Source organism: Tupaia chinensis, unplaced genomic scaffold (genome assembly GCF_000334495.1).
Source record: "Tupaia chinensis unplaced genomic scaffold, TupChi_1.0 Scaffold000131_1, whole genome shotgun sequence".
NCBI classification, from domain to species: Eukaryota; Metazoa; Chordata; class Mammalia; order Scandentia; family Tupaiidae; genus Tupaia; species Tupaia belangeri.
The window spans coordinates 13,308-32,859 of NW_006159600.1; the positions used below are offsets into that span (position 1 = coordinate 13,308).

The window sequence follows — 19,552 nt, forward strand, 5'->3', positions numbered from 1 at the left end:
CCCCCCCCATTCAATTGTTCCCGGCCTTATGCTTTGAGTCCCAGGACCGACCGTTTTAAAAACACACTGGGTGCGTGTGCTCAGTCTCAGAAGAACAGAGGAGAAGGATTGTGGCACGCCTATCACCCCACGAGGTGAATTTTCATTTTCTCTCTCCATCTCTGTCTGAGAGTACACACACCCTACATCAAAAACTAATAAAATTAAATTGAACATCATAATTGAGAAGTTTCACTGTTCTGTTCACTACATATTTTGATGTTATGTGTTTCAATATGGGAATTTTTTTTTTCTTCGGATTTTTTTTTTTTTTCGGGAGTGAGGTTATCACTATAGTGGACGTGCGCCCACCACAAAGACAGAAACAGAGACCGAAAGCGGAAATCACCCCCAGGAGGGAAGGCCATGCCGTAATCTCTTTTTTCTCTATTCTCCTCCTGGGATCTTTGTCATGCACGCACACACACCCAGCATGTGTTAAGCCACCGGGAACAGGACTTGAACTGTAGTCGCCTACGTGGGAGTCCAACGACATAGCCATTACGCCAACTGCTGGTCCTGGGCAATTAATTTTTAAAGAAAAATAACTCTAGCTTTATTTATTTATTTTAATTTGACCAGAGAGGGACAGAGAGAAAGTGAGAAAGCAAGCTGCCACATCTGGGACTCAAACTGCAGTTGGCCATGTGGGAGCACAGTGCCTTTACCCACTATACCACATGCGTGTCCCTGGAAATCAATTTATTGTCTCTAATCAGAAACCTGTGGTTCTTACATCCTGCAGATGCCTTTCAGAAATTACCAGCCAAAGGCTTTCGTCCTTCAGGAGAAGTATTGCCAACAGTGATGGTGGAGGGACATGAAAGCCATGGGACCGAAGAGTTTCCCTTCATGCAAGTCCAGAAAAACACACATGCCCCTGCCTGTGAGTGGAGAGAAGAAGAAAACCCACACCAAGCAGATCCTATGACCCGTGAGGAAGAGCAGACTGGGAGAGTTGTTGGTCCCAAAAGAAGGGGTGTAAGAAACAGGCCTGTTCCTAGTGACCTTGACTTCAGCTTGCAGTCACATCCACCAGCGGTGCAGGAACTTAAAGGTAGTAGGGGACCGTATGAACAGAAGGGAGTTGAGAACTCTGATAAGCAAAGTCCTGTAGTTTCACCACTCCAGACAATTGTTCCCAGTGTCAAAGCCGTCACTGATCGTGAAGATGGGCGTAATTTTATAGACTGTTCATTACTCACCCAAGATCAGAGAGCAGGCAGGAGGAAGAAATCTTTCCAGGGTAATCGGTCTGGCAAAGCTTTTAGTGAACACTCACACCGTGCTCTAAGTCAGAAAATCCATACAAAAGAAGAACTATATAAATGTGATGTTTGTGGAAAGGTCTTTAAACAAGAATCAAACCTTGCACGTCATTGTAGAATTCATTCTAGGGAGAAACGTGCCCAGTGTAAAATGTGTGGTAAAGCCTTTAAAAGTAGCTCAAAGCTCATTATACATGAAAGGATCCATAGCAGAGGAAAACAATATAAATGTGATGTGTGTGGCAAGGTGTATACTCAGAGTTCAAACCTTGCAAGTCATCGTAGAATTCACACTGGAGAGAAACCTTACAAATGCAGTGAATGTGGTAAAGCTTTTACACAAAGATCGATACTTAGAGAACATGTGAAAATTCATACTGGCGAAAAGCCCTATGAATGTAATGAGTGTGGCAAAGTCTTCCGTCAGTCTTCAACCCTTGTTGGTCATCAGAGAATTCACACTGGAGAGAAACCTTACAAGTGTAATGAATGTGGCAAGGTCTTTAGCACCAGTTCACACCTTGCAGTGCATCGTAGATTTCATAGTGGAGAGAAACCTCACAAGTGTAGTGAATGTGGCAGAGCCTTTTCTGACCGCAGAAACCTTATTAACCATCAGAGAATCCATACTGGAGAGAAACCTTTCAAATGTAATGAATCAAAGTCTTTCGTTTGTCTTCAAACCTTACTGTTCATCGGAATATTCATATTGGAAAGAAAACATACAAATGTAACGAATGTGGCAAGGTCTTTGGTCGCAGTTCACACCTCAAGGGCCATGTGCGTATTCACACTGGAGAGAAACCTTACAAGTGCCATGAGTGTGGGAAAGCCTTTAGGGTGTCCTACAGCCTGACTAACCATCTAGCGATTCACACGGGAGAGAAACCTCACCGATGTAACGAGTGTGGCAAGTTCTTCAGGCACCCTGTAGACCTTGCTCGTCACGGCAGAATTCACACTGGAGAGAAACCGTTCAAGTGTAAGGAATGTGGGAAAGGCTTCCGTCATTCTTCTGGCCTTGCAACTCACCGGAGAGTTCACACTGGAGAGAAGCCTTACAAATGTGATGAATGTGGCAAGTCACTGGGGAGCAGCACTAAACTTAAACTTCATCGAAAAATTCATACTGGAGACAAACCTTACAAATGTAGCGAGTGTGGCAAAGCATGCATTGTGCGATCAGCTCTTATTAAGCATCAGAGAATGCATACTGGAGAGAGGCCTTACAGCTGTAGCAGATGTGGTAAAGCCTTCACTCAGCAGTCTATCCTAACTGATCATTGGAAGATTCACACTGGGGAGAGACCTTACGGGTGTTCTGAGTGCAGCAAAGCCTTCCGTTCCCGATCACATCTTGAACGACATGAGAGAACTCATGCTACAGCGAAACCTTGCAAAGGTAACTAATGTGACCACATCTGCAGTGATCACACCTCACAAGAGGTTGGGGAAAGTTCAATTAGTGTGCTTTCAATCTTCACAGGGCATCAGGCAATTTGTACTGATAAGAAACCTTCCACAGCTAATAAGTGTGGCAAATTTTTCAAATGGTTTTACACCTCTCCAGACATTAGATAGTTCATACTGGATAGAAACCACAAAAAATATAATGAATATAAAAAGGTTTTCTGTTTAAATTACTCCTTTTTAATAATTTTGTAAAAGAATTATTGGAAAAAAAGGTAAATAATTCTTAAAAAAAGGTTTAATTCAGAATATATCATATAGTTTACAAGTTAATAAAATTTTGTATATTTTCTTTTAAAATATTATTTAATTTCATGCATTATTGTTTTTTCTATTTGCTCAGAGATAGGAAAAGTGAAGAAGAAAGCTGCCGGGTCCGGGTCTCAAACCACAGTTGGTCATATGGCAGTCTAGCACGTCAACCACTATGTCACCTACCGGCTCCCAAAATTTAATATATTAATGATGAATAAATCATGTTCTTTTTTGTTGTCGTTAAAATTATTTTGTTTAACTCTAATTCTTTATTTAAACTTGACTAGAGAGGGACAGTACGAGAGTGAAAGGGAAAGTGAGAAAGCAAGCTGCCATGTCTGGGACTCGAGCCACGGCCAGCCATGTGGCGGAGTCCAGCACCCTTAACCACCCCATCACTTGTCAGTCCCTGAATCATGTTCTTTTTCCAACTTAATTTTATTCATCCCTATATTTGTTCATGACTGCCACTTAACATTGACCATTGGTGGACCAGCCGGTAGCGGAATGTAGTCAACCCCAGTTTGAGTCTTGAACCTGGTGGCTTAAACTCATGCCATGTGCGTGTGCGTGCCCAAGATCCTAAGAGGAGAATGGAAGAGAAGTGATTGTGGCATGGCCATCCCCCCTGGGGGGAGTGGTGGTCATTTCTTGCTTTCCGTTTCCCTCTGTCTTTCTGGGAGCATACACGCCCTATAACAAAAACCTCTTCCCCCCTCAAAAAAAAAAAATACATTTACCATGAAATCCCTAAAGTTGAAAGATAGGTAACAAGTTTTTTCAAGGTGGAATAAACAAAAAAAACAGTTTTTATACATGTACTCATCTCTTGCAGTTGAGGTATAAATTATTTTTTCCCTTCCATCTTCTCAGGGATTATGATAGGGAATTTTTTAGTAGATTACTTTCAAATCCTAACACCCTAAAACCTGCATCCCTGTAAAACCTGCGGCATGTCATATTTTTACATGCCTTTGCAAGTGTGCCAAATAAGCCATAAAGTGCAAGTCCAAGGGTAATAAGAGTGTAAAAGGGTGGTGAGAGGCTGTCCCACGACCTAGTGGACAGGAGAGCTGCTTCACAAGTGCTGACTGCCGGGTGTAAGTCCCCGTCCTGGCATTCCGAGGTGAGTGCTGTGGGTTCGTGCCCAGTGTCCTGACAAGGTGGAGACACAACAGGATTTGTGGCGTGATTATGCCCCACTGAGGTGCTCTTTATCTCTGTCTGAATCTGTCTTTTGTTGGGCAAAAGCATGCACCCTGTGGTGGTAGTTTGTTTTTTTCTTAATTACTGAAACTATTCTTGAAATGAATATATAAAAATCCATGGTGAGTCCATCAGGTGAAACTGAGATTACGGTGGAGAGATTACTTTATGCGTGGTTTAAATTCCAGACCCAGCAGCTTCAAAAGCCGGGTACTGGGACCAGCAGTTGGCGTAATGGCTGTCCCTGGACTCCCATGTAGTCGACTGTGGTTCACGTCCTGGACCCGGTGGCTTAGACTCACGTGAGGTGTGTGTGCGTGCGTGCCCAGGATCCCAAGAGGAGAACGGAGGAGAAGGGATTGTGGCATGGCCATCCCTCCTGGGGGGTGATTTCTGGCTTTCTGTCTCTCTCTCTGTGTCTTGTGAGCGCACGTGCCCTATTGCAAAAACTGCTTCAAAAAAATTTTTAAAAAGCTGGTTACCTGTGTGTTCTCAAAATCTCAAGGGGAGGAATCAGAAGGGAAAGCCCAGTGGCCCTAACCCAGGGGAGTAATTTCTAACCTTATCTCTCTTCCTTTTTCCCTTGGTGAGTACATGTGCACTACAGTTAAGAAAAAGAAACTGAAGCCAAATTGTGGCATGGTGACTCTGGCACTGGACTCCCACAGAGTTGGTTGACCGCAGTTCAAGTCTCAGACCTGGTGGCTTCCTTTGTCCCTCTGGTCAAATTGAAGAATAATTCTTTTTTTAAAAAAAAATAGAAACTCTGGGACCAGCAGTTAGCATAATGTCTTTGTCACTGGACTCCCACGTAGTCGACCATGGTTTGCATCCTTGACCCGGTGGCTTAAAACTCACACCGGGCGCGTGTGCATGCGTGCCCAAGATCTCGAGAGGAGAATGGAGGAGGAGGGATTGCGGCATGGCCATCCCTCCTGGGGGGGTGATTTCTTGCTTTCTGTCTCTATGTCTCACTCCATCTGTCTGGCGAGTGCACGCGCCTATAGGTAAAACCTCTACAGAAAGAACAATAGAAACTCATTGTGCAGGTCAGCCGGTGGCATGCTGGTTAGGGACGGGATCCCACAAGGCAAACTTTGTGGTTTAAGTCCAGGGTGTCAGGGCTTGAAAAACACCAGGCACACATGTGCATGCTCACATCCAGGAGGAGAATGGAAGAAGAGGGATTGCAGCATGGCCATCCCCATCCCCCATATGAGGTGCTTCGTCATTGTTTCTTGCTGGGGAGCATACATGCCTTCTAGGATAAACAAAAACAACCGCATGTTTTATTGCTTTGCTTTATTAGTGGTAGAGTGCCTGCATATAAGGGAGAGAGAGGTAACCTGCATGGGGTCTGGTCACACTGAAACACCCTCCCTCCCGTCCTCAGCCCGTGGGACCCTGGGCATTTTTATTACATTCCTGTCATGTTTCAGCCCTATTGCAAAAACTGCTTCAAAAAAATTTTTAAAAAGCTGGTTACCTGTGTGTTCTCAAAATCTCAAGGGGAGGAATCAGAAGGGAAAGCCCAGTGGCCCTAACCCAGGGGAGTAATTTCTAACCTTATCTCTCTTCCTTTTTCCCTTGGTGAGTACATGTGCACTACAGTTAAGAAAAAGAAACTGAAGCCAAATTGTGGCATGGTGACTCTGGCACTGGACTCCCACAGAGTTGGTTGACCGCAGTTCAAGTCTCAGACCTGGTGGCTTCCTTTGTCCCTCTGGTCAAATTGAAGAATAATTCTTTTTTTAAAAAAAAATAGAAACTCTGGGACCAGCAGTTAGCATAATGTCTTTGTCACTGGACTCCCACGTAGTCGACCATGGTTTGCATCCTTGACCCGGTGGCTTAAAACTCACACCGGGCGCGTGTGCATGCGTGCCCAAGATCTCGAGAGGAGAATGGAGGAGGAGGGATTGCGGCATGGCCATCCCTCCTGGGGGGGTGATTTCTTGCTTTCTGTCTCTATGTCTCACTCCATCTGTCTGGCGAGTGCACGCGCCTATAGGTAAAACCTCTACAGAAAGAACAATAGAAACTCATTGTGCAGGTCAGCCGGTGGCATGCTGGTTAGGGACGGGATCCCACAAGGCAAACTTTGTGGTTTAAGTCCAGGGTGTCAGGGCTTGAAAAACACCAGGCACACATGTGCATGCTCACATCCAGGAGGAGAATGGAAGAAGAGGGATTGCAGCATGGCCATCCCCATCCCCCATATGAGGTGCTTCGTCATTGTTTCTTGCTGGGGAGCATACATGCCTTCTAGGATAAACAAAAACAACCGCATGTTTTATTGCTTTGCTTTATTAGTGGTAGAGTGCCTGCATATAAGGGAGAGAGAGGTAACCTGCATGGGGTCTGGTCACACTGAAACACCCTCCCTCCCGTCCTCAGCCCGTGGGACCCTGGGCATTTTTATTACATTCCTGTCATGTTTCAGGCTAATGAAACTCAGTTTGAACTGCCATTTTCATGTAGCAGCCATTATTTTTTCGACCAAGTACCACCATGCCACAAATCTGACCATTTTTTCTTTTTAATTACTGTCCGAGGGTGCACGTATTGGCCCCAGGGCAATGAAGTGAGCACCCATCAAAGCAGTGTTGTCACATGCAGTCGGTCTGTTTCTCCATCCTGCCCTGGTTTTGGACATGTGTGCACACCTGGTGTGATTTTCAAGTAGCCGGGGCTGGACCCAGAACTACAGTAAGCCAGGTGAGGTCCAGCTCCCTTAGCCATTTGTCACCTCGAGGTGTCAAGGCCTGTTGTAGTTTCTGTCACATGGTCCTGATGGTTTTACAACTGCTAATGTTTTCTATTGGTAACCAAAGGATGTGTGATGCTCTGGATATTTTCCCATGATCTGCAGGAAATTGGAAAAAGTATGTGCTTTTAATAGAAGTCCAGGTTTTTGTCATGGACACAGGTACTCAGATCTGTGACTGGAGATTGCAGCCCCCATCTACAACTAATAACCTCTCGTGTGTGACAGGTACACAGGTTGCTCATCCTTAACGAGTACTCAGGGCCCTTAAATGCTATGGAAAGGCTGAAGTATGACACACCATAGTTTGTTACTAGGTAATATTTTCACATGTTCCAAGGCCAGCAGGTTGCATGGAGTTTAAGGTACTGGATCCCATACGGCCAAGTGTGTGGTTCAAGTCCCAGAAATAGTAGGTTAAAACCACGCTGTGTGTGTATGTGTGTGTTCTCAAAACCTGGGAAGGGGAATGGAAAAAGGATTGTTATGTGGCCATCTGCCTTCTGGGTTTATTTTTTTTCCTCTGTCTTCCCTTGCCCCATCTCCCTCCCTGTTTCTCTCCAGTGTGTGCATGTAGCCTATAGCAAAAACTAAAACTAGAAACGAAAACAAACCAGTATGTACAGAGTTGTTACCTTTTTTTTTTTTAAAGAGAGGTTTTTGCTATAGGGCACGTGCGCTCACCAGACAGACAGAGACAGAGAGATAGAAAGCGAGAAATCACCCCCCAGGGGGGATGGTCATGCTGCAATCCCTTCTCCTCCATTCTCCTCTCGGGATCTTGGGCACGCACGCACACACGCGCCCGGCGTGAGTTCTCAGCCACTGGGTCCAGGACTCGAACCGCGGTTGACAATGTGGGCGGCCAGCGCCATAGCCATTATGCTAACTGCTGGTCCCCAGTTGTTACCTTTTTTAAAAAAGAATAATTATTTTGTTTAACTTTCATTCTTTTTATCAGAGAGTGACATAGTGAGAAAGAAGGAAAGTGAGATAGCAAGCCACCAGGTCTGGGACTTGAACCTCAGTTGGCCATTTGGGAGTTTAGCTCCCTTAACAACTACACCATCTGTCTGCTCCATTTATTTATTTCTATTCTTTTATTTTTGGGGGAGTTTTTTTTTTCTATAGGGCATGTGCGCTCTCCAGAAAGCGAGAGAGAACCAGAGAGACAGAAAGCAAGAAATCACCACCCAGGGTGGATGGCCACATCACCATCCCTTCTCCTCCATTCTCCTCACGAGATTGTGGACTTGAACGTACATGCACCTGGCATGAGTTTAAGCCACCAGTTCTAGGACTCAAACTGGTTGACTACATGGGAGTCCAGTGTCATAGCCATTACGCCAACTGCTGGTCCGTATTTATTTTTTTGATGACAGAAAGTGAAGGCAAGAAGAGAGCTAATGCACCATCCCAGTATAGGATATTCACTCTCCAATCCCATGTTCTTTATTGCTCCCTGTCCTGTTTTTTTAGTTTTCTGGGTATGGCCCACAGTACCTTGGCCTGTTTTTCAAGGGACTGGGATCACTATTTAAATTACGGTTTGCCCCATAGGATCGGCTTAACCTCTTCACCGAGGGTCCACCCTACCTCCCCTACCTATTGGAAGTCCAGTGAACTGGGGACCAGCAGGTGGCATGATGGTTAAGGTACTGGACACTCCCACATGGCCAACCACGGTTTGAGTAATTCTTTAAGAAAAAAAATAGTCCAATGTGCTATCCATTGTGCTCATTGACCTTACACCACAAGCCTTATTCCTTCAGCTCAGGACCCCAGGGACTGGCCCTTTGAAAAATGTCTGCATCTGGGAGCCAGTGGGTGGTGTGGTAAGGCACTGGATTCTTACATGGCTGACTAGATTCAAGTCCTAAAGCTGATGGTTTGTTTACTCAATTTTCCTTTCTTTCTCGGATTACTTCTTTTTGTTTGTTTGTTTGTTTATTCATTTATTTTATTTTGACCAGAGAGAAACACAGAAAAACTTAGAGAAATTGAGAAATCAAGCCATGAGGTCCAGGACTCGAACTGCGGTCAGCCATGTGGGAGTATCCGGCACCTTAACCATTAAGCTACATTCTGGTCCCCAACCTGATTAATTTTTTAAAAATAATGGTGACCATCAGCACATGGCATAATGATTATATTACTGGATTCCCACATGACTGACCAGGTTTGAGTCCTGGACTTGGAGACTTGAAACTCATGCCAGGCATGTGTGTGTGTATGCTCAAAGCCCAGAGAGGAGACTGGAGGATAAGGGATCACAGCATGGCCATTGCCTGGGAGGTTATTTTTTACTTGTTGTCTGTCTCTGGTGAGCACACAACACCCTACAGCCAAAATCTCTGCAAAACAAAATCATTTTGGGGGCCAGCAGATGGCGTCATGGTTGCATGACTGGACCTCCACTTAGTCGACTGCAGTTTGAGTCCCAGGCCTGGTAACTTAAAACTCACAGCAGTCACATGTGCATGCATGGCCAAGATCCCGAGAATGAAGAAGACTGGCCTGTCCATCCCCCGGGGGAGGTGAATTCTCATTTTCTCTCTCTCTGCACGTGCACACGCCATACAGCAAGAATCTCTCAAAAACAAATGGCTTTTAAAAGAATTGTTTATTTGAGAGGTTTTGGCTATAGGACGCATGCACGCACCAGAAAGCAAGAAACCACCCCCAGGGGGGATGGCCAACCTGCAATCCCTTCTCCACCATTCTACTCTCAGGATCCTGGGCACGCATGCACACATGCCTGGTGTGAGTTTGAGCCACGGGAGTCCAGTGCAGTAGCCATTATGCAATCTGATGACCCTATGAATTATTTAATTCCATTTGTTATTTTAAAATTTAACCAGAGGGAACCAGCAGTGAGCGGATTGGCTATGTCGCTGGACTCCCACGTAGTCGACCACGGTTCGCTTCGCAGACCCAGTGGCTTAAAACTCACGCCGGGCACGTGTGTATGTGTGCCCAAGATCCTGAGAGGAGAATCGAGAAGGGATTGCGGCGTGGCCATCCCCCATGGGGGGTGATTTCTCGCTTTCTATCTCTCTGTCTCTGTCTGGCGAGTGCATGTGCCCTATAGCAAAAACCTCTCAAAAAAAAAAAAAAAATTAACCAGAAAGAGAGAAAAAAATGAAAGCAAGAAAGAAACCTCCCTGGTCCAAGACTTGAACCACTGCTGACCATATGGGAAACTAGTACCCCAACCACCACACTACCTACCAGCCCCCCAAAAAAATCTTTTATAAAAAGCAATTAAATAGGAACCAGCAGGTGGTATGGTGGTTAAAGTGCTGGACACTCCCACATGGCCAACCATGGTTCAAGTTCTGGGCCTAGTGGCTTTCTCTCTGTCTCTCTTTGGTTAAATTTAAATAAATAAATATAAATTAAAAATAAATAATTCTTTCTTTTTTTTTTGGAGAGGTTTTTGCTACAGGGCGCATGCGCCCTTCTCCATTCTCCTCTCGGCATCTTGGACATGCACGCACACGTGCTTGGCATTATTTTAAGCCACCGGGTCCAGGACTCGAACCACAGTTGACTACATGGGAGTCCAGTGACACAGCCATTACACCAAGTGCTGGTCCTTCCATGTTTTTTTAAATACAGATTTTTACTATAGGGCACGTACACTTTCTGCAGAGATAGAAACAGAGGCAGAAAGAGGGAAATCACCCCTCAGAGATATGGCCATGTGCAATCCTTCTCCACTCTCCTGTTGGGTTCTCAGGCATGCAGACATACACCTGGCGTGAATTTAAAGTCACTGGATCCAGTACTGGAATCGTGGACAACTATGGGAGCCCAGCAATGTAACTATTACATCGTCTGCTCATTCCATTTCAAAGGATTTTTTAGAAAAGAACTGGAGCCAGCAGGTAGCATAGTGGCTGGGGCCTGGACTTCATCATGGTTGACTATTATTTGAACCCTGGACCCAACAGCTTGAAACTCACGCCAGGTATGTGTGTGCATGGCCAAAATCTCTAGAGAAGAATGGGCATGGGATTGCGGCATGGCCATCCCCCCAGGGGTGTGATTTCTCACTTTCTGTCTCTCTGTCTCTGTCTGTCTGTCTGGCGAGCGCACACGCCCTATAGCAAAAATCTTCTCAAAAATAAATAAATAAGTAAATAAATAAATAAATAAAAAACAATAAAACTACACATCACTCTCTCCTTTCCTTGGCCTCCTTTGTCAAGCTGCCTGTTCACCTGACTCTCTAGAATCTTCCTCCCCACCCATCTTTCCAGATCAAGTTAACCCCATAGTATGGGACACCTCTTCTTCAGTGGCCTCTTACCATACCGCTATACTCATTAAACTCAAAGACCCTTCTGTTTTTTTCTCTTGTCCAGTTTCCAATTTCGTTATCTTTTTTAAAAAATGTTTTACTATAGGGTGCATGCATTTGCCAGAAAGAGAGACAGAAAGTGAGAAATCACCCCCCAGGGGGGATGGCCACACTGCAGTCCTGACTCCATTCTCCTCGGGATTTTGGGCAGTACCCGGTGTGAGTTTAAGCCACCAGGTCCAGGACTTGAATCGTCTAGTCCAAGACCTCCGCATAATCAATTCATCTGTAGTTCCCCTACACCTAATAGTTCCAAATCCCTACACCCTTCTGTCACATATACCTCCTTCTACCACCCATGTCTCTGTACTGGACCTCAAGGACACTTTCTCTACTATTCCCCTTCACCCTGACTCTTACTCTCTCTTCATTTTTACCTGGGAAGATCCAGACCATAGCACCTCCCAGCAGCCCACCTGGACTGTCTTGCCTCAGGGTTTTCGTGATAGTCCTCATCATTTTGGCCAAGTGCCGGCTAAGGACCTCAAGGACTGTCCCCTCCCCTCCACCCACCTATAGTTCTACAATATATAGGTGACTTGCTTATTTGTAGCCCTTTATTACGAGACTCTTGGGCTCAGGCGGCTACCCTCTTTAATTTCCTGGGCACCAGAGGGTACCGAGTTTCTCCCTCAAAGACCCAGCTGTTCAGCCCAACTGTCACATACCTAGGGCTTTCCTTGACTTGTACAACCAGGGCACTCACAACTGACCAGCTCCGGACTACCAGAACTCTTTAACTGCCTCTGACGGCTGATGCCATCCGGTCGTTCTTGGGCTTTGTAGGATTCTTCAGGCATTGGATTCCCACCTTTGCCACTCTAGCTCGCCCTCTACATCAGGCAGCCAAAGAGTCTCCCGAAAGAGATCTCTCTTCCCCAGGAACGGTTGCGTCTTTTGCTGTGTTTGCCAGACTGCTCACCTCTCCTCCCTTGACCCTGCCTAACCTGACCCTTCCATTTGTCCTCTTCATGGATGAATGTTCGGGTATGGCGCATCCACTCGGCCCCATATATTGCCCTGTTGACTACCTCTCACACCAATTAGATGCAACCCTGCCTTTGAGCCCTGGTGGCAGCAACTGCCTTGACTGAAGAGGCCCTCAAACTCCCTGTCCTTCAGCCTCTTAATGTCCTTACCACTTTCAGGACCTACTCAGTCACCGAGTTCTTCCCATTCTCTGCCCACCCTTCGTGAATCTAAGAAATTCACTTCTTTTTCATCGAAATCCTTCCATAACCCTCCACTGCCTGCCACTCTTTTCATTTACCCTGGCTTCCTCCTTGGATGGTACTCCATCTCACTCCTGCCTCGAAGTAATTGTTCTCTCCCACATGACGCAACTCGGACTTGCTGCTATTCCCATAAGAGACCCTACCCTCACTTTATTTGTAGATGACAGCTGACGACCCATACCTCAGGGCTCTCAAAAGGCGGCCTATGCAGTAGTCACCCCCGACTCCATATTGGAGGTGAATACTCTCCCACTGGGAACTACATCCCAGCGGCCCAACTTTATGCCCTCATTAGGGCTCTACAGCTGTCCAAAGACAAGAGAGTCAACATCTATACAGACTCCAAGTGTGCCTTCCTCATCGTACATAGCCATGCGGCCATATGGAAAGAACGCGGCTTCCTTACTCCTCAGGGCTCCCCTATAATAAATGCTGACCTAATATCGGATTTACTCCAGGCACTCCAACTCCCATCTGAACTGGCAATTGGACATTGCAAAGGACACCAGGCCTCAGCAGATCCAATAGCTTTGGGCAACGCAAGGGCTGCCTCCATGGCCAGACAACTGAGGGCCTCTTCGGCCAATAACCCGTCCTGTTCTTCTCTCAACACCCAAACCCTTTTCTTCACAGCAGGAACTTTTCCACATTCAACAGGACCATGGAGCCACTCGACTGGATAATGGATGACTGTCCCTCCCAGATGGCCGCTTAGCCTTGCCGGATGCCCAAGCCCACACCCTCCTCACCCAGATTCATGATTCTCTTCATCTAGGTCCGTGGCCCCTGTATCACTTCCTACAGCCCCTGTTCTATCATCCCTCCCTATGCACAATGATCTCCACCATTCATAATGCCTGCACCACCTGCGCCTCTACCAGGCCTCAGGGTGGCCTCCATCCCAAGTTCCCAACCCACCAACTCCACAGACATATTCCTTGTGAAGATTGGCAAATCGATTTCACTCATATGCCTCAACACAAACATTTTAAATGCCTCCTTACTCTCATGGACACTTTTTCAGGTTGGGTAGAGGCCTTCCCCACTACCCGGGAAACTGCTGAAACAGTCACCAACATTCTTCTTCAACGCATTATGCCTCGCTTCAGACTCCCGTCCAGCATCCAGTTGGACAACAGACCTGCATTCATCTCACAGGTGACCCAACAAATCAGCCAGGCTCTCAGCATCACCTGGAGGCTCCATAGACCTCAGTGCTCGGGTGAGGTAGAGAGAGCCAATGCCCTTCTTTCTTTTTTTTTTTTTTAAGAGGTTTTTACTATAGGGTGTGTGCGCTCCCCAGACAGAGAGACAGAAAGTGAGAAATCACCCCCCAGGGGGGATGGCCATGCCGCAATGCTTTCTCCTCCATTCTCTTCTTGGGATCTTGGGCACGCACACACATGTGCCCGGCGTGAGTTTAAGCCACCGGGTCCGGGACTTGAACCGTGGTCGACTATGTGGGAGTCCAGCGACTTAGCCATTACGCTAACTGCTGGCCCCCTTAAAACACACCTTACCAAACTCACGTTAGAACTTCAGCAGGGGTGGCCAGACCTATTCCCCATTGTCCTTACCCGGCTCAGGGCTACTCCCTAAAAGCCCACTGGCCTTAGCCCTTTCGAATTGCTTTACAGCAGGCCCTTCCTAATTAACCATCACCTGCCTGCCCAGGTACCACCTTTGGCAGATTACCTGGCCCTCCGGGCCCTTCTATGAGAGCATGCCAACAGAGCCTTACCACAGATCCCATCCACTAAAACCCCTCCAATCCTATACCCGGGAGACTCGGCACTCTGACAGGATTTCTCTCCGGGTTCTTTACAGGCTAAATGATCAGGCCTCTACACGGTTATACTCACTACCCCAACTGCAGTTAAACTGCTGGGTAAACCCTGCTGGTATCACTTTTTCAGACTGAAAAGAGCTCCCACTCCAACTGGAAATCCACCCAGCTTGGCCCCAGCAAGCTCCAACTTACGGCTCCTGGACCCCTAATTCTAGGGCCTATGCCAATTCTTTCCCACTCCTATCTGCTCCTCTCTCTTCCTTTGACAGTTGCCCTAGTCCTCTCCGTTGGCCTGGACTCAGTAGCCCCACCGGAGTGGACTCCCAGAAAACATCTATTTTTTTTTTTAAAGAATTATTTTATTTTGGGAACCAGCAGTTAGCGCAATGGCTATGTCGCTGGACTCCCCCGTAGTCGACCGCGGTTCGTGTCCCAGACCCGGTGGCTTAAAACTCACGCCGGGCGCGTGTGCGTGCGTGCCCAAGATCCCGAGAGGAGGAGAATGGAGGAGAAGGGATTGCGGCGTGACCATCCCCCCTGGGGGGTGATTTCTCGTTTTCTGCCTCTATGTCTCTCTTTGTCTGTCTGGCGAGTGCACGCGCCCTACAGTGAAAATCTCTTCAAAAAAAAAAAATGAATTATTTTATTTTAACTTTATTTATTATTATTATCATTATTATTTTCCAGTTTGATCAGAGAGAGACAGAGAGAGAGAGAGGAAGTGAGAAAGCAAGCCACCAGGTCCGAGACTTGAACCGTGGTTGGCCATGTGGGAGTCCAGCGCCTTTAACCACCATGCCACTTGCCGGCCCTGCAGAAAACATCTATTATTAGCAATAATATACCTCCTACTCTGGGGCTCATAATCAGTCTAAAAAACCTAGACTGGCTGACTGGGACTACCTCACCCCCACAATTGCACCCAGAATCCACCCCTTCCTACAATTAGTCATCCTACTGATCTCCCTGTGCCAGAATTTCTTTTTCTTTTTATTTGGAGAGGTTTCCCCTATAGGGCGCATGCACTTGCCAGACAGACAGAGAGAGACATAGAGACAGAAAGCGAGAAATCACCCCCCAGGGGGGATGGCCACGCCACAATCCCTTCTCCTCCATTCTCCTCCTCTCGGGATCTTGGGCACACACGCCCGGTGTGAGTTTTAAGCCACTGGGTCTGGGACTAGAACCGTGGTCGACTACATGGGAGTCCAGCGACATAGCCATTATGCTAACTGCTGGTCCCAGTGTATGAATTTCTTACTGGAGGCTCAGAGGTCTCAGATAAGGGGCCAAGTCTGGAGACTCCTCAAACTGACCGAGGCCAGTTCCATTCCTTGCCTCAAATGATGTAATCAGACTATCCAGCAGGAAACCGTCCGATTTACAACACAGCCCACCTCCCCCAAGCCTGTAATTGTAGGGCTCTCAACCTTGCTGGTGTTTATACACCAAGAAGAGGGCAAAAACGCCTGCATTGACTCATCAACAACCAGACAATGCCAGGGTGCTGGGAAACATTACTTAGGAAAGAGCAAAGGAAACCATGACGACTACATGTGCTCCCCTGCCGGAAAGTGGGTATGTTACACTGGTCTTAGAGAACACGAGCTTCCAGATGGAGGCGCAAGTGCCTTTCAGAGACAAGCTGCCGTCCAAACGCAACACACAAATTAATTCAAAAATTAAGCTAAAATCCCGTTTCCTGAAGAAACCTCGAACTCAACCTGAAAGTCATTTCACTCATTAACGCCACACATGCCCTCCTAACCTGCGCACAGCCCCAGTTAGCATCCAGCTGCTGGCTTTGTATCCAAACGGCTCTTGCCTGCATATATGCCAACCCAGCTCAACCTACTAATGACACCCAATAATTAATCTAACTTCTGTCCGAGAAGGACCGATCTTCCAAATATACTTCGACTCCAAGCCTCAAAACTGCTTCACGGGAACCAGCAGTTAGCGTAATGGCTATGTCGCTGGACTCCCACGTAGTCGACCGCAGTTCGTGTCCCGGACCCGGTGGCTTAAAACTCACGCCGGGCGCGTGTGCGTGCGTGCCCAAGATCCCGAGAGGAGAATGGAGGAGAAGGGATTGCGGCGTGACCATCCCCGCTAGGGGGTGATTTCTTGCTTTCTGTCTCTATGTCTCTCTCTGTCTGTCTGGCGAGCGCACGCGCCCTACAGTGAAAATCTCTCAAAAAAACAAACAAACAAAAAAACTGCTTCACGGGACCAGCAGTTAATGTAATGGCTATGTTGCTGGACTCCCATGTAGTCAACCGTGGTTCAAGTCCCAGACCCGGTGGCTTAAACTCACGTTGGGCAATTGTGCATGTGTGCCCAAGATCCTGAGAGGAAACTGGAGGAGAAGGGATTGCGGCGTGGCCATCCCCCCTGGGGGGTGATTTCTCGCTTTCTGTCTCTCTGTCTCTGTCTGTCTGGTGAGCGCACGCGCTATAGCAAAAACCTCTCCAAAAAAAAAAAAAGAAAAAACTGCTTCACAAGTCGGGGTTCCTTTGAGGTTGGCAGAGTGACCTGCATCAATATACACCCAGCAAATAATACCAAGTTGTGCTCTCAGTTGCTGGAATTCTACTTAGCATGCGAACCATACGCTTACCAATGCCTCCCAGCAAACTGGTCTGGGCCTTGAACTGGGCAATTATTACCCCCAAGTAGATGTCTCAGAGGGAAAAGCAGCGGTCGATGTGCCCCTGGTAGCCCACAGTAGAGTTCGTAGAGCCATACCGTTTCTCTCTCTTGGCTGGACTCAGAATGACCGCCGGAATAGGAGCCAGTGCTGGGGGAGTCGCATCCTCTGCCACTCGTTACCAACAGCTGTCCACTGCCCTAGCACATGGGTTTGACCAAGTAGCAAAAATCGTTGAAACTTTACAAGTCCAGCTAGACTCCCTAGCGGATGTAGTCCTACAAAATCGTAGGAAACTAGATCTTCTCACTGCCCAAAAGGGTGAACTTTGTCTATTCCTGGGGGGAAGAATGCTGCTTCTATGCCAATAAATCAGAAGTAGTCCACGACATGGCCAAACAACTCAAAGATTTAGCCTCTAAACAGAGACAAGCAGCGGCAGACTCTTGGGCAGGTTGGAACGGACTGTGGACACTAATACCACGGTTAATGCCTCTCCTGGGACCCTCGACAGCTGTTCTTTTAGTCCTCTCCTTTGCATCCTGTGTCTTGTTTTCTTAAGGAACATGCATCCATTGTTGCTCAAGTGGCAGTCAGCCAAATGCTCCTGCACCCCAATCTCCCCTTCCTCAAGACCCTCCTAGAGAATGACCCCTAGGCCAACGCCCCCTAATAGCTTGTAGGGTCAGGGGGGAAAATGGAGGGAGGAAAGCCTTATCGGCCCTCTGTATTCCAAGAGCCTTATGTACCCTCTGCATTCTGAGGGGCTCCTGCCTCTGCACTGGAACAGACCTTCCTGCCTGGAGCATTTGGCACTGTCAAAATTGAACAGAAACAGCGACCTTCATTGGCCAGACAAGGACCACCTATAGGACAACGACCCTTTTGAGACTGAGCAGCACCCACCCTGGGTGTGACTCCCTCGGCTTCTCACCAGACCCCGGGACCTCATCTGAGAGCTTGTCATAAAGTAAAAATTTTTCCTGTTTTTTTTTTTTCCAGTACCCAAGTCTGACTCTGGCTTTCTGTCCTTGCCTTCTCCGGTTCTGCAGCTACCTGAAATTCTGGTTCTCACAGGGCCTGGGCAGTAACCACCGTGCCACCTGCTGGCCCTGTTTGATCTTTATGTGGTGATCATGCTGAAGTTTATCCCAATCCTGTCATTCCTGGGGCCAGCCTGTGGCCTCTGGTTAAGGTGGCTGAATCCCAGTTGCTGTGCATGTGGAGAGTCCCACACCCAGTGGCTTCAGAAACACACCAGACCCAACTCCCCAAAAGAGGGAAATGCAGAAAGGCATGGATATTGCCCACGCTGGCCTAGAATTCCTGGACTCAAGTGATCTTCCTGTGTCATCCTCCCCAGAGTCAGGAAATAGAGCCTGGCAGCACCCCTCCCCCCTTCCCTCCACACTATTGGCTGTTAAGAGCTTTAGTTAGATTCCTTAAATTCTGGCCTGTTAAGGCATTGGACTCCACGTGTTTGGAGAGGTTTTTGCTCTAGGGGCACATGTGCTCCCCAGAAAGAGACAGAAAGACAGAAAGGGAGAAATCACCCCCAGGGGGGAATGGCCATGCCTCAATCCGTTCTCCTCCATTCTCCTCTCGGGATCTTGGGCATGCAGGCATGCGACTGGTGTGAGATTAAGCCACCAGGTCCAGGACTCGAACTGTGGTCAGCTACATGGGAGTTCAGCAACATAGCCATTACGCTAACTGCTGGTCCCAGGTGGTATACTCTCAAGGCATTGGACTCCCAAGTGATAAATCAGGACCATCCCTCAGGTGACTTCTTGCTTCTGTGTCTCTTCTGCATCTCTGGAAAGCACACACACCCTGTAACAAAAATCTCTTTTAAAAAAAGAGTAAGTTTCTTAAATTAACATTAATTACATGTTCTTTCTTAGATTCATCTGTTCCCCAAATTGACATCCTTCACATAGGTCTACACAGTGCGTTCTCACTATTTTTTTTAACAAAAATTTAAGAGGTTTTTGCTACAAGGTGCCTGTGCTCCCCAACCAGACAGATAAAAAGCAAGAGTCAAGAATCACCCCACAGGGGGCGGGAGGCGGGCCCTGGGCGCCCCCGCCCCCATGGCTGCGACTGGCGCTGGGACTTGTGCGGGCCCTCCGGGGCTCAGCGCCAAGGCGGCGGCAGGTGTGGCGGCCCCCCCCCTCCGGGGCGGTCGTGTGGCCTCTGGACCAGCAAGCTGAAGCCGAAAACAAGGATTAAGAATTTACAACTATAAGCAACAGAAAGAATCTTTAGCTGTCTTAAACCAATTGAGAAATATACTGTACAGAAGGATTTTCTCTACCTATGGACAGTGAGAAGATGATGGTTGCCAGCCCTGCATTGCCTCAGGGAAGAACAGGAACTACTCTACCATTCTTGAGGAAGCCAGATACCGGAGGATAAGTCATGCTGGAGAGCCCCACAACACCATTCCTTCTAATCACAGGATGGCTGCTGTGCCGCATCAACTGATAATCATCTCTGCTTACCAG

At 47.4% G+C, this 19,552-nt stretch overlaps 1 protein-coding gene across 1 annotated transcript; it reads left to right on the plus strand.

The window, feature by feature from the left end:
• Window positions 1-659: 659 nt before the first annotated feature.
• LOC102490553 (zinc finger protein 665-like) lies at window positions 660-17,703 on the plus strand. The gene is given in 6 exon segments (XM_027770405.1): window positions 660-1,963; window positions 1,966-2,709; window positions 3,121-3,170; window positions 12,214-12,358; window positions 13,631-13,764; window positions 17,608-17,703. Coding segments are annotated over 6 exon segments (2,448 nt in total). The 5' UTR covers window positions 660-684.
• The last annotated feature ends 1,849 nt before the right edge of the window (window positions 17,704-19,552 follow it).